The sequence below is a fragment of the Babylonia areolata genome, chromosome 25, assembly GCF_041734735.1.
Source record: "Babylonia areolata isolate BAREFJ2019XMU chromosome 25, ASM4173473v1, whole genome shotgun sequence".
Taxonomy (NCBI): Eukaryota; Metazoa; Mollusca; class Gastropoda; order Neogastropoda; family Buccinidae; genus Babylonia; species Babylonia areolata.
In genome coordinates this window covers 2,815,557-2,829,038 of record NC_134900.1, presented here as the reverse complement: position 1 = coordinate 2,829,038, position 13,482 = coordinate 2,815,557, and the positions used below count along the sequence as shown (strand labels likewise).

General features: G+C 42.7%; 1 protein-coding gene across 1 annotated transcript in view; it reads right to left on the bottom strand.

Moving 5' to 3' along the window:
• Positions 1 to 9,540: 9,540 nt before the first annotated feature.
• LOC143300076 (muscle calcium channel subunit alpha-1-like) overlaps positions 9,541 to 13,482 on the bottom strand; it is a 96,835-nt gene continuing 92,893 nt past the window's right edge. The window contains exons 43-44 of the mRNA XM_076613637.1: positions 12,013 to 12,197; positions 9,541 to 10,241 (exon numbers count right to left, since the gene is read on the bottom strand). Coding sequence (XP_076469752.1) covers positions 9,825 to 10,241; positions 12,013 to 12,197 — 602 coding nt within the window. The 3' untranslated portion in view covers positions 9,541 to 9,824. The remainder of the gene's footprint in view (positions 10,242 to 12,012; positions 12,198 to 13,482) is intronic.

Here is a 13,482-nt window from a genome sequence, read left to right as displayed (position 1 = left end):
AACAGGAAGAATATGTACACACATATAAGAATGTTATAACAGGTAAACTGAATGTATACATGTTTATATGTCAATGTCCAAAATAACACCATTTCATGACACAAACAGTGAAACAATCACATGGAAATAGAAAATGGCGGTTAAGTGACAAACTGCTCCAATGGACAGACACAACCAACACTTGTAAAAATCAAAATGAACACTTCACTAACAAAGCTCTTTTTACTGGATGGAAACAGAACAAAAATGATAAATCATACCGATGTAAAAAATACATATGAACACATCACTAACAAAGCTGTTTGTACTGGATGGAAACAGAACAAAAGTTTATAAACCATATTGCACAATCATGTAAATAAGGAACCAAATATTGCACAGAATGGAAAAAAGTACTGTGTAGCCGTTTCAGTAATATAAGTGAATGTATATCAATACATATATCTATATATGCTTGTGTGTTGAAGTGTGTGTGGATTGATACATGTATATGCATATATATGTTTGTGCACATACATGTGATCATGTCTGAAGGCGCACATCATGTGTGTTCACTCACACGTGTGGATGTGTTTATAACATCAGTTCATGTGCGTCAAGAGGTATGTATGAGTATGCATACAGATCTGTCTGGCAAAATGTGCCAACAGCCAAAGCCTTATGAAATGGCCTCTTTTTCTGACGGCAATCAAAGCACTGAACATGTAGAGAAACCGAGTATCTTTTAGGAGTTAGTTCTTAACTTTAGAATCACCCTCTTTCATTGGACATTGTATAGTATATATATATATATATATATATATATATATTTACACACACACACACAGATATATATATATATATATATATATATATATATATATCAAAAGGTTTTCCCATCATTTCATCATTCCACCTCCACCTCCCAAATTGAAGTATTTCCTGTTCACCTTCAGTCCTAACTTTGACCTGCCTGAAGGACTCAAGATGGTGTCCACTTTGAGTCGTTATCAGTGGCAGGCCAAGCCGGCAGACAGGATGTCCATGGGCCAAAGCAGTGTCCAGGGTTCTGGTCAGGTCCTCTTCATGGCACTCTTCTTTTCTACGGTTCCTTCCCTGTCCACTTCTTCTGTCTTCTGTCACCACACCCACAGCCCACAACTAACTTCGTCTTCAGGGGACTGCATTCCACTCTTCTTCACACCTGCCACTGCCACTGCCACACACACACATGGTTTCTGTGGTCAACCCATCAGTGAGATAAAACAAACTGATTTAAACAATTTTTTTTTATTTTATTATCATTACAAGACCAGTTTTTTTGGGTTTTTCTTCTTCTTTTTCTTCATAGGATGTTCGGGAACATCCAATAAACATTTCTTGGATCTCTTGACAGGGGAATATTTCAGTCCAACCGTCACATTCTCAATTGCGTCATAAGGTTTTATGACATATTCCCATTATGCTTTAGGCCACAGAAATTAAATCCATTTTTCTTCCCCTCTGCATCACAAAAAAAGATTAAAAGAAAAAGAGATTATTTTCACAGGGCACACATTTCTTGATAAGACAAATGTTTCCCAGGGGCATATTACAGACTGTGTGTTGCTGCTGCTGAAATGTGCCATGAAGGTCTGGACAGGGCTCACTGACAGCACATGGAAAGACTGCTTCTCATAATCCCCCCAGCCAGACCTCTACACATTTCCCAAATTCAGCTTACTGATCATCTTCCATGGACAAAAAAAAATCATACCTCACATGAAACTTCATGACACAATGGCAAGAAATGGGTTGTTCAGTCTGACTTTTACATTATCCGAAATGTGCATCAACTATTTTCCAAACCTGCAGAAGGCAGCTAACTACCTGTTCCAAACAGATGAAGGAAAGCAAACAGTAGGCATGGTCCATACTGTTCCACCTGAAACCCCTATTCCCAAACCCCTTTCAACATACCATTTAGAAGAAAGGCTATAAACACATCACACCGTTGGTTCATAAAAACTGTAATGCACATCTTCCCAATGACATATCTAACTCACACATGCCTTAGGTCTAGTCCGATTCTTGACATTAACACCTCAAACAGTGCATGGCTATCACAATAAAGTAATATTTGAGAATCACAGTAAGGGGTAAGCGCATTCTGAAGTTGTGCTCCCTCTCACTAGAAACATGCAATATTACAACTGTTTTAATTTACAGATAATGTCAATCATACCTTTCTTTTAATGAACACAACACCAGACTGTTAAGTATGTCACAAGTTGTTAGTGAACCAAAGGCCATATTCAATGAAACTGATATCATCAAAACTTTTAATTTTAGTTGCAGTAGCTCAGACTGTTAGTTAAAACCTAACTTCCAAGTCAGAGTGTTAGTTTCAACTCAGAAACCTACCTTTTAGTTCAGCCTTTGTCATGTTTATGTGTGCATCAGACTTGACTATTGGCTGAGAGATTGTGTGGTGCAAATAAGAAGCCTCTGGACAAACAACAAATAATACGCAATTGGATGAATGAAGATGTGCTGTGCTGTACCCTATCAAAGTGTTTTCTGACAAATCTCAGGGGTAGCCAACTGATGGAGACTGTACACACAGGGAATGACTGCTGGCCACAACACAGGTCAGGGAAACACCACTCACAACAAACCACCATAAGAGGCATCATACTGCTGACTTACGCCAGATGACCCACTGAATCTACAAGAATCAACGGCTAAGTTACATAAACACACATACACACACACACACTACAAGAATCAACGGCTAAGTTACACAAACACACAAACATACACATACACACACATTCTGGACATCACTGAAGGAGCAATATGTCATTTGAGAAGCTTCCAGATGTTTATTTATTACATTTACATTTGAATGGCCTGGACAATAAGACTGATGAAACAATGTTAAAAGTATCAGTGGGTGGTAGCATACTTATATCAGAGTGTGTGTGTGCACTTACTGATGAAGTAAAAACCAAAGTCAATCCTTATTTTCATTCATGTGTGTCTTGTGTGTTTAACAATATCAATTATGCTGTACAGACTGGTTTTCTTCCACAAATCCTCTTTGTTTACCGAGTCTTGGCTGTCAGTTGTTTATGCAGATAGATATGATTAAAAAGCAGCCAATTTTTATGGCCATACAAACATGAAGCCTGAAATTATAGTGAAAATAAATGTGAGCACACAGATGTAAAATGTGCTGAGTTGTTGAACAACGACCACTGTGGGGGGAAAATGTTCATGCACTGCCAAAGCATCACAACTTTCAGTCTGGTTCAGAAGTCTGTAGATATATCCTGTGATTTTATGGAGCTTCCCAAACACAGAGAAAGATGTGGGGGCTTGCAGGAAGCATTGTTCCTGCACTTCCTGCAGGATACTATGTTCCTGTCATCTGCAGAGCTAGAGGAAGAGGATATTTATGAAAATATTGTAGGCATTACAAATTATGAAATTTAATCTCAAATTACATACAGTTTCCCTAACAAAGTGAAGGCCAAGTCCAGTCAGTCATTTCACACAACCGACTTGATTCACCTATGCTCCAATCAACGGCAAAACCTTTCACAAAATCTGGGGGTCTGATACTGGGGAATATCAATGCAGAAAGAATTACTTAAGGTATTGCCTCCTTTTGTCTACTTACTTGCTGAAATGGATTCCAATCAGAATTCTATATTTGACATAATATTCAAATAGAACCAATAAGATAAATTTGATCCATTACTTGATTGTTCCATTTGAAGACTTGCTACAGTAAAGGTCTAAAAAAAAAAAAAAAAAGAAAAAAAAAAAATCACTTTACAAATGTTTACCAAGATCGTCAGCAACATGTGGGTAAAAATGAAGAAACACTAGCACGAGTCATTGCTATAAAATTTTGGACTGAAAGACCTGATGTCACCAACTTAAAACACATGCACAAGTACACACACACGCACACACACATGCATACAACATATCCTTACAAGCCTGAAAAAAATAATGTGATCATTTCCAACACAGCAAAAAAGGTATATAAATGAGTACACACAAAAAACATGCCAAGGTGCCCGTATTCCCTGGGTACAGAAAAATACATCACCATTAAACAGAGTGCCTTGTAATCAATTCTGGGAAGGAGCATCAAACAAAGAATTCTTCTTGGAAATGAATCAACCAGAAAGACAGAAAATCAGAAAGGAACAGGTGACAGAAAAGACAGGTGAAAAAAAAAAAAAGATATCGGAATGGCCTAGAGGTAACGCGTCCGCCTAGGAAGTGAGAGAATCTGAGGGCGCTGGTTCAAATCACAGCTCAGCCGCCGATATTTTCTCCCCCTCCACGAGACCTTGAGTGGTGGTCTGGACGCTAGTCATTCGGATGAGACCATAAACCGAGGTCCCATGTGCAGCATGCACTTAGTGCACGTAAAAGAACCCACGGCAACAAAAGGGTTGTTCCTGGCAAAATTCTGTAGAAAAATCCACTTTGACAGGAAAAACAAATAAAACTGCACGCAGGAAAAAATACAAAAAAATGGGTGGCACTGTAGTGTAGCGACGCGCTCTCCCCGGGGAGAGCAGCCCGAATTTCACACAGAGAAATCTGTTGTGATAAAAAGGAATACAAATACAAATACAAATGACAAAAACAGAGTGGTAGAAAAGAAGAAATTGATTGCACAGGATTTCCCAAAAGACGAGGGGGGTGTAGTAAACCCAAAGAGCCGGAACAGCCATGTATGGGAACAGAACATTCTGAAGAAGAAAAGTAACACGTACAGTAGTAATTCTACCCTCGCACCGTGACTGTGACCAAAGCTAAGAGAGGTGTAATCACTGCAGACACTGCAATATAATCATTGCAGACAACGCAATCAACAGCCAGCCCAGCAGGACGCAGTGACTGTGAAGCTGAATCAGGAGCTGTATGAGAACAGACAAGCATGGCCCTAGTCTGACTGTTCCCACAGGACAGCACCGGAGAGCCCTCAGAGAGGGTATGTCTCTGGACTGAACAACGTATCCCACACCCACAGCCTGGCCTGGGCATGTAGCCAGGTGGAGTGCTGGCAGTGACAGGACATCAACAGTCGTCCCTGAATCAGACAGGTGAGCTGAAGGCTGTCTGTGCAGCTGGGAGACAGGAACTGAGGACCTGTGTGTGTGTGTGTGTGTGTGTGTGTGTGTGTGTGTCCTCTCCACGGTGGCTTGTGCTTGCTGCGGGTGTGGCTCTGCACTCTGCCTCTCTTGTGGCAGCCTGTTTCCTCCACTGGTGCTGACGTTTTGCTGTTGATGTTTTGTCTCCCCTTCACCCTCCACAGCTAATGACATTGTGTTTTCTCCACATTCTCCACGGCTGTTGACTCTGTCTCTTCCCCTCATCCTCCACAGCTAATGACATTGTGTTTTCTCCACATTCTCCACGGCTGTTGACTCTGTCTCTTCCCCTCATCCTCCACAGATAATGACATTGTGTTTTCTCCACATTCTCCACGGCTGTTGACACTCTGTCTCTTCCCCTCATCCTCCACAGCTAATGACATTGTGTTTTCTCCACATTCTCCACGGCTGTTGACACTCTGTTCCCCTCATCCTCCACAGCTAATGACATTGTGTTTTCTCCACATTCTCCACGGCTGTTGACACTCTGTTCCCCTCATCCTCCACAGCTAATGACATTGTGTTTTCTCCACATTCTCCACGGCTGTTGACACTCTGTTCCCCTCATCCTCCACAGCTAATGACATTTTGTTTTCTCCACATTCTCCACGGCTGTTGACTCTGTCTCTTCCCCTCATCCTCCACAGCTAATGACATTGTGTTTTCTCCACATTCTCCACGGCTGTTGACTCTCTGTCTCTTCCCCTCATCCTCCACAGCTAATGACATTGTGTTTTCTCCACATTCTCCACGGCTGTTGACTCTCTGTCTCTTCCCCTCATCCTCCACAGCTAATGACATTGTGTTTTCTCCACATTCTCCACGGCTGTTGACTCTGTCTCTTCCCCTCATCCTCCACAGCTAATGACATTGTGTTTTCTCCACATTCTCCACGGCTGTTGACTCTGTCTCTTCCCCTCATCCTCCACAGATAATGACATTGTGTTTTCTCCACATTCTCCACGGCTGTTGACACTCTGTTCTCCTCATCCTCCACAGCTAATGACATTGTGTTTTCTCCACATTCTCCACGGCTGTTGACTCTCTGTCTCTTCCCCTCACCCTCCACAGCTAATGACATTGTGTTTTCTCCACATTCTCCACGGCTGTTGACACTCTGTTCCCCTCATCCTCCACAGCTAATGACATTTTGTTTTCTCCACATTCTCCACGGCTGTTGACACTCTGTTCCCCTCATCCTCCACAGCTAATGACATTTTGTTTTCTCCACATTCTCCACGGCTGTTGACACTCTGTTCCCCTCATCCTCCACAGCTAATGACATTGTGTTTTCTCCACATTCTCCACGGCTGTTGACACTCTGTTCCCCTCATCCTCCACAGCTAATGACATTGTGTTTTCTCCACGGCTGTTGACATTCTGTTTCTTCCCCTCATCCTCCACAGCTAATGACATTGTGTTTTCTCCTGATCCTCAGATGTTGACATTTTGTTTCTTCCCCTCATCCTTCACATGTGTTGACATTTCAGCTATCTGTTGACATCTTGTCCCCAACCAACTCATCCTCCAGAGATGTTGACACCCCCCACACCCCCTCATACTTTCAGCTGTTGACATCTTGTCCCCCACCCCCTCATCCTCCAGAGATGTTGACATTCCCCCCCCACCCCCCTCACATTTTCAGCTGTTGACATCTTGTCCACCCCCCCCTCATCCTCCAGAGATGTTGACATCCCCCCACCCCCTCATACTTTCAGCTGTTGACATCTTGTCCCCCACCCCCTCATCCTCCAGAGATGTTGACATTCCCCCCCCCCCCCTCATACTTTACAGCTGTTGACATTTTGTCCCCCACCCCCTCATCCACCAGAGATGTTGACATTCCCCCCCCACACCCTCATACTTTACAGCTGTTGACATCTTGTCCCCCACCCCCTCATCCTCCAGAGATGTTGATATTCCCCCCCCACACCCTCATACTTTACAGCTGTTGACATTTTGTCCCCCCCCCCCCCTATTCCCTCTTCTTCTGTTGACATTTTGTTTCCCCCCTCGTATCACATTTACAGCTTTTTCCAGTTCAGGCTGTTTCCTTTCACGGTACTTTTTCCACTTTAACTGAATGCTATGGGCTGGCTGAAATTATCGTGAAAAGACATCACTGACAGCTGGTGAGAATGACCGCTGAAGATAAATGAGATGTCAATGAAGGACAAGCAAGGACCGTTTTTGCATTAAGTGATGGAACCAAGGGTTTCATAGCAGTGCGTTAAGTTCTGTCTGTGCATGACACTTAAAAAACAATAATGACTTCGCTGCTAAAATGGGATGGTTAGCAGATCAAATGAAGCTTTCAACTGTCTCTGGCAAAAGCTGTCTTCTCTCAGTCTGCCCATGTCCACTCTGTTTTTAGCATGTACTCCCACTTACAGTGTGTAGTGACTGGTCAAGTAATTCAACAAAATGAGGTAAAAATTTTTTTTCTTGGGTCAGTTACTCATACACATAAAGCTAGTTTAAAAACAGAGACGCACAACACTTCAACATTAACAACCTGGTATGGCCTAATAATTCGAAGTCAAAATATGTATTATTTTCACATCCAGAAAAAAAACGTCTACAAACAAACAAAACAAAAACCTGAGAAACTGAAAATAACAATGGATTTTTTTTATATATATATTTTAAATCAGTGTCTTATGGAAATAGCAAAAATTGTGTATATATCAATGCGAACAAAATCAAAATGTGTTCCCTGAACAACTGCTGAGGTCACTAACATTGGAACCGGTACTATACCTTACAAATCCCTCACAATTACATCTTCCACTGATTTACTAGGATTGGTGGGGGGACAGGGGAGGGTGGCTGGTGAGACAGAGAATGTAAACACACCACTCTGACACTCCTAACATGTCTCTACAATTGGTGGTCAACGCCATGGCCCTAATCATTCTGTCCCTGAAAACTGAACGGAGAAGCCCAGTTCCGCTCCACCACAACAGGAGACAAACCAAGGAAACATGAACCGATAACAAAATCAACTCTGACCCCCAATCCCCAGTGTGTCATGAGTCATGAGGTAAGATGCAGACCAATGAGGTATTATTTGAAAGAAAGAAGAAGAAAAAAAAAAAGCATCCTATGTTGGACACTGCACAACTTGAGATAAACTGTGTTTTTCCCACTGACGTTCACAGCTCACATAGTATGTATACCCAGAAAAAAACAAAAAAACCCACCATAATCCAAGGAACTGCAGTCCTTCTATTACATATGTTGAACAACCAGCAACACCTGTGAAACCTGTCTCATGCAGGCAAACCCACATAGTCATTCCAAGAGTTCACTTACATACATCTACTACTTCATCACACTTGTTAGTCACAGTTTTCAACCAAACAGTACAGGTTATGGATGAAACAATACAGATCAAAGGTGTCAGGACAATATCACTGAAATATCACCGTACATACTGACAGTAGACAATATGATAGAAATATCACCATATCATACAGTGACAACAAACAATATCATAGAAATATCACCCACAAACAGACAGGAGACAATATATCATAGAAATATCACCCACAAACCGAAGGAAATGATATCGTGATATCCCCGACAAAACCAAATGATGAGTTATTATCACACAGTATCTGACACACAGGCCAGCTCTGTACAAGTCAGTGGCACCACAGTGACCCAAATTATGCTCAACTGGTTTCATGTCTATGTGGGAAAAAGGCAACACAGGGACAGATGGGCTTCTCCTCTGAGCAGAGGGAACTGCAGGGTTATCATAATACTCATAGAAGACTGACTAGATCTGACACAATTCCACAAAATCAGAAGAGGAGAGGGGTGGGGGCCTGGGAAGTCCACGGTTTGAAGGTACTTTGTAGGCAGTTTTGAACACTGGCAAAAAAAAACATTGACTGTTGTTTGTCTTTTTTTTTTTTTCCTTCCAAAGGATCTATGTATTGTCCTATTTACAGTTGACAAAAGAACACCAGTCTTCACTATGTACATGCAGCACTTGACTCGCCGATGGCACGCTGTACAGAGAAGTGAGAGTGGCTGAAAACCAGTCCCAAGTCAGCACAGAACCAGAACCCGCTGGCTGTGTGAACACAACACCTAGGACAAAGAGACAGCTGGAAAGAGGGGGGGGGGAGGTGAAGGGAGAGGGAGAGCTCTACTCCACAACTGTCACACTGTGTGGCCAGGAAGAGTGATACAAGGGAGCACACAGGGCACAAACAAACCCCTCTTCTCCCAGCAGTCCCTCCCTCCCTCCCTGACTCTGTCCGCCATCCCACACTGGGAACACATGCAGAGTGCAGCAGGAAAGGAAGGGGTTGGTTTCACCGAACTAAACGCAACATCACAACGACTCAGGTTTCTCCAGGCGCTCATCAACTCAGCTATTTTGCTGAATAGTAATAAAACAACAATTGTGGAAGTCACCTCAGACACTTGTCCACGTCCCCAGCACTGCGGACTTCACCACTCACACACACGTCACCCAGTGCACCCTGCACTGGGTCAGAGGTCAGAAACCGGAGGTCAGAATGTCATGCCTTCTCCCCATGCAGTCACAAACCTACATGCACATCCACACAACAGGCACACTTTCAAGCAGGCAGGCAGGCAGGCAGGCAGGTATTCAGGCAGGCATTCAGGCAGGCAGTCTAGGGGAGGGAGGAAGAAAAGCCAGTGCTATAAGGTGGTGGTAGCATGTACCCTGTCATCGTCCAAGCAGTCCCGGGGTGGGGGTTCTCTCTGAGGGGTGTGGGGGGCCGAGTACGAGGAGAAGTGTCGGTGGTGTATGTGATTGTCCTCCCCCTCATTCTCCTCCTCCCCCTCCCCCCTCTGCCCTCCTCCTGCCCTCCTCCCGACAACCCCGCCGTCGGAGTGGTGGCGGTAGTTGTGGAGCTCCTCAGCACTGCAGCCCCCCAGGTGGTGGTGGAAGAGGTGTGGGGTGGGGTGAGGGAGGGGGTTGGGCTGGGAGGAGCGGTGCACCAGGTCCCTGGCGGCCTGCTCCAGCTGCTCCGGCGTCATGTCCGTGGCCTCCTGGATCTCCCGCTGCAGGCACTGGGGGTCCACGATGCCGTGCAGCCCTTCCGCCTGCAGCACCTGCCACCGCACACACACACACTCTCTTGTTCAATATCTATCATGTCATTAGGGCTGTAAAGCTATTGACATTAAAGTGTTCAGTGTTCAATATCTATCCATTACTATCATTATTATTATTATGTTTTGCTTTTTGTGTGTGGTACATGTAACTTCGCGTGAGTGTCTTATAAACCTTGCTAGGGTTTAACTGACATTAAAATTGATTCTGATTCTGATTCACACACATACACACACTTACACCACACACACAGCATTAAAGCAAAGAACATTCACAGCGCAATGTCACCACCGTCACACAGTTTCTTCTTCCGAACACTCAAAAGCTCAGGAAACAACTGTCCTAGCTCAATGACAATCAACAGGACAGTTTGAACATCTATGTGTCTGGACGCTTAGGAAATAATTTTTTTGTTTTTTTTTATTTTTTCACTTTTCAGGTACATTTTCATTTGCAGAGAGAAAAAAAATTATATAGAAAATAACATAACCAACAATGTGGACTGTAATAAATAAACTGAAATATATCAAATACACTTCTTCAAAGTGATATTTTGTAACTTTAAGACAGATTTAACAACTTAAAAGAAACTCATTTTCCTTGACTTGATCTTCAGTGGCATGGTTATGGAATGTAGCAGTTAGTGCCACTGAACAGGAAGTTAGTGTCACAGTGCTAAGTAAACTGTCAGAATGGGCAATAAGCTGCATACATACTGCACTGAAACAATGTCAGTGGTAGTGAACATAACAGATGATTCTGGGTCATTGGCTTCCGTGTCTGACTTGGTCAAAAAAATTCTGATGAGGTGCATTTGATTTAAAATGTTTCAGGTCATTTTCATGAGGCATCAGTCTAGCATCCAATGTCCAATGCTCAGATGAATCCCTGCGGTCAGAAATACCCTTCAAACCACCACATGACGCACATCTGCCACTGACCACTGGCCACTATCAACACTAGTGTCAACACACACTGTTACTAACACCTCAAATGACATGTTATTTCTGAAACAGAGAAACACATGTAATGACATGGTACTTTTGAAAACATACTGTAACATCTGTCATGAAATATTACTTCTGAAACATACTGAAACACACACAATAACATGTTATAACAACTTCTGAAGCAGACTAGACATCTGTTATAACACTACTTTTGAAGTAGGCTGAAAAACTTGTAATGACACGTTAACAAAACACCTGAAACACCTCATATCACAGTCACTCTTCTATCAATGACACCACAAATCCAACTCCAAGTGTAAATGGTTTTCAACTCAAATTAAATCCTTGAGTCGTTAATACACAGCTCGCACAAACACACACACATCCTTCCCTCTTGCCCTTGTCTCCTGCCCTCCCTAGCAAACCTCACAATGTGTGTATTCACATGTATAAAGACTTTAAGACGCGATGTAATATTTTTAGTTACAATGTGCATAACTACTAAACGTTGCTCATTCATCAGACCATTACTTGATGTGACAGTGATGTGTCAGTGTGTGTGTGTGTGTGTGTGTGTGTGTGTGTGTGTGTATGTATACATTCTTACACATATACATATATGCATACACACAGGTGTGTGCATGTGTGTCCTATCAACACTGTATCTGTGTAACCCCATGCATTAGGGCCTGATAGCCTAATCTGTATAATAACAAATTTTTTTTTTTTTTTTTACTTTCATACCACTCTTATCCATGGCCAAATTCTCCCCCCCCCCCCCCACCCCCCCACACACAGAGTGACGCAAGACAGTCCATACTTTAGCCACCAGACTTTCAGCAGAGGAGCGGCGGTGGTGGGGCTGGTTGTGCTGGTACTGGCGCATGACGTGGTCCGGGATGAGGAGGGGCCCGCGGTCGATGCTGCGGTGCAGGTGGGACGACAGGTCAGGCAGCGCCGAGGAGTCGCTGTGACGGTGGTGGTGTAACCGCGACTCTTCCTCACCTACAGGGGCAGGCACACACACACACACACACACACACACACACACACACACACACACACACACAGACACGCACACACACACACACATATATATACATCTCATGCTACATGGGGGGAAGGCTGATATCTTGCATCTATCTGCAGAAAATACACCTTTTATTTTCTTTTTTTTTTTTTTGGAGGGGTGGGTGGTGGTTTGGGGGTGGTGGTTATGTTTTGATACATTACATCACTCTCAATACAAGTCCAAAGCTAATACAATGAACCGTATTTATCTGGGATAACAATTTTGTTGGAGAGGGTAGGGTAGGTTTCTATTTTCAGACACAATATCAAGTAAGTTTCAGTGATGTGTCAAAGTGTGCAGACTTATCCAAACACAATATGCAAAATCTGCTTTGACAAAAAAAGAAAAAAAAAAAAAAAAGGAAAATAAGGACCAGATGTCTAACCTTTGCATAAACCAAATGCTCTGGTCTGGCCTTAAGAGCCTACTGTAGGCCTTGGTAAAACATTAACATAAAAATGATTAGACAAAATAAACAAAGAAGTAAATAACATCAAAATATAAATAAAATCACATCAACGCCATACACAAGTCCAGTGCTAATATCATAAATCTGACTGGAGTAAGTTTTGTAGGCAGTGTTCCACTGCCTCCACACACCACGCTTGCCCTCTCCATTCACAACCACAACCTAGCTTCACCCTCAAACAGCTACAGCAACATTTTCTATTTCAAATGTTCATAGAAACAATGCACTTCTATTTGAAAAATATCCACTGAAACAAAGCATTTCTCTTTAAAACGGTATTCACAGAGGAAAAACATTTCCTTTTCAAATATTCGCAGAAGCAAAGCACTCCTCTTTGAACTTATCATCTGACCGCATTCACATAATCAAAGCATTTCCCTTAAAAACACACACAAGTGACAAGTAATAACCAAAATAAAACTGTGTTAACTAGTTTGCTGACAGTTGTGTATCCAGACTCGTAAACATCAAGACAAGCAAAAATGCTCTTTTGTCAGTCATTTCCTGCCTCAAGACATGTATTTTGCCAGCCATATGACAGCAGGATGCTACCTAGGCCAAAAAACAAAGTACCTCTGTCTTATTTCCTCCAATTTGTCCCAATACTGTGGACCATGCCAGTCACTGGACTGCTGCACTAGATCTACCACAGGGCATTTCCCGTATACAGATAGTAAAAGACACAATATAAAGACAAACAGACCTGCAGACAAAGTATGCTGTATGGTGTTGTGTATGTATACATATAT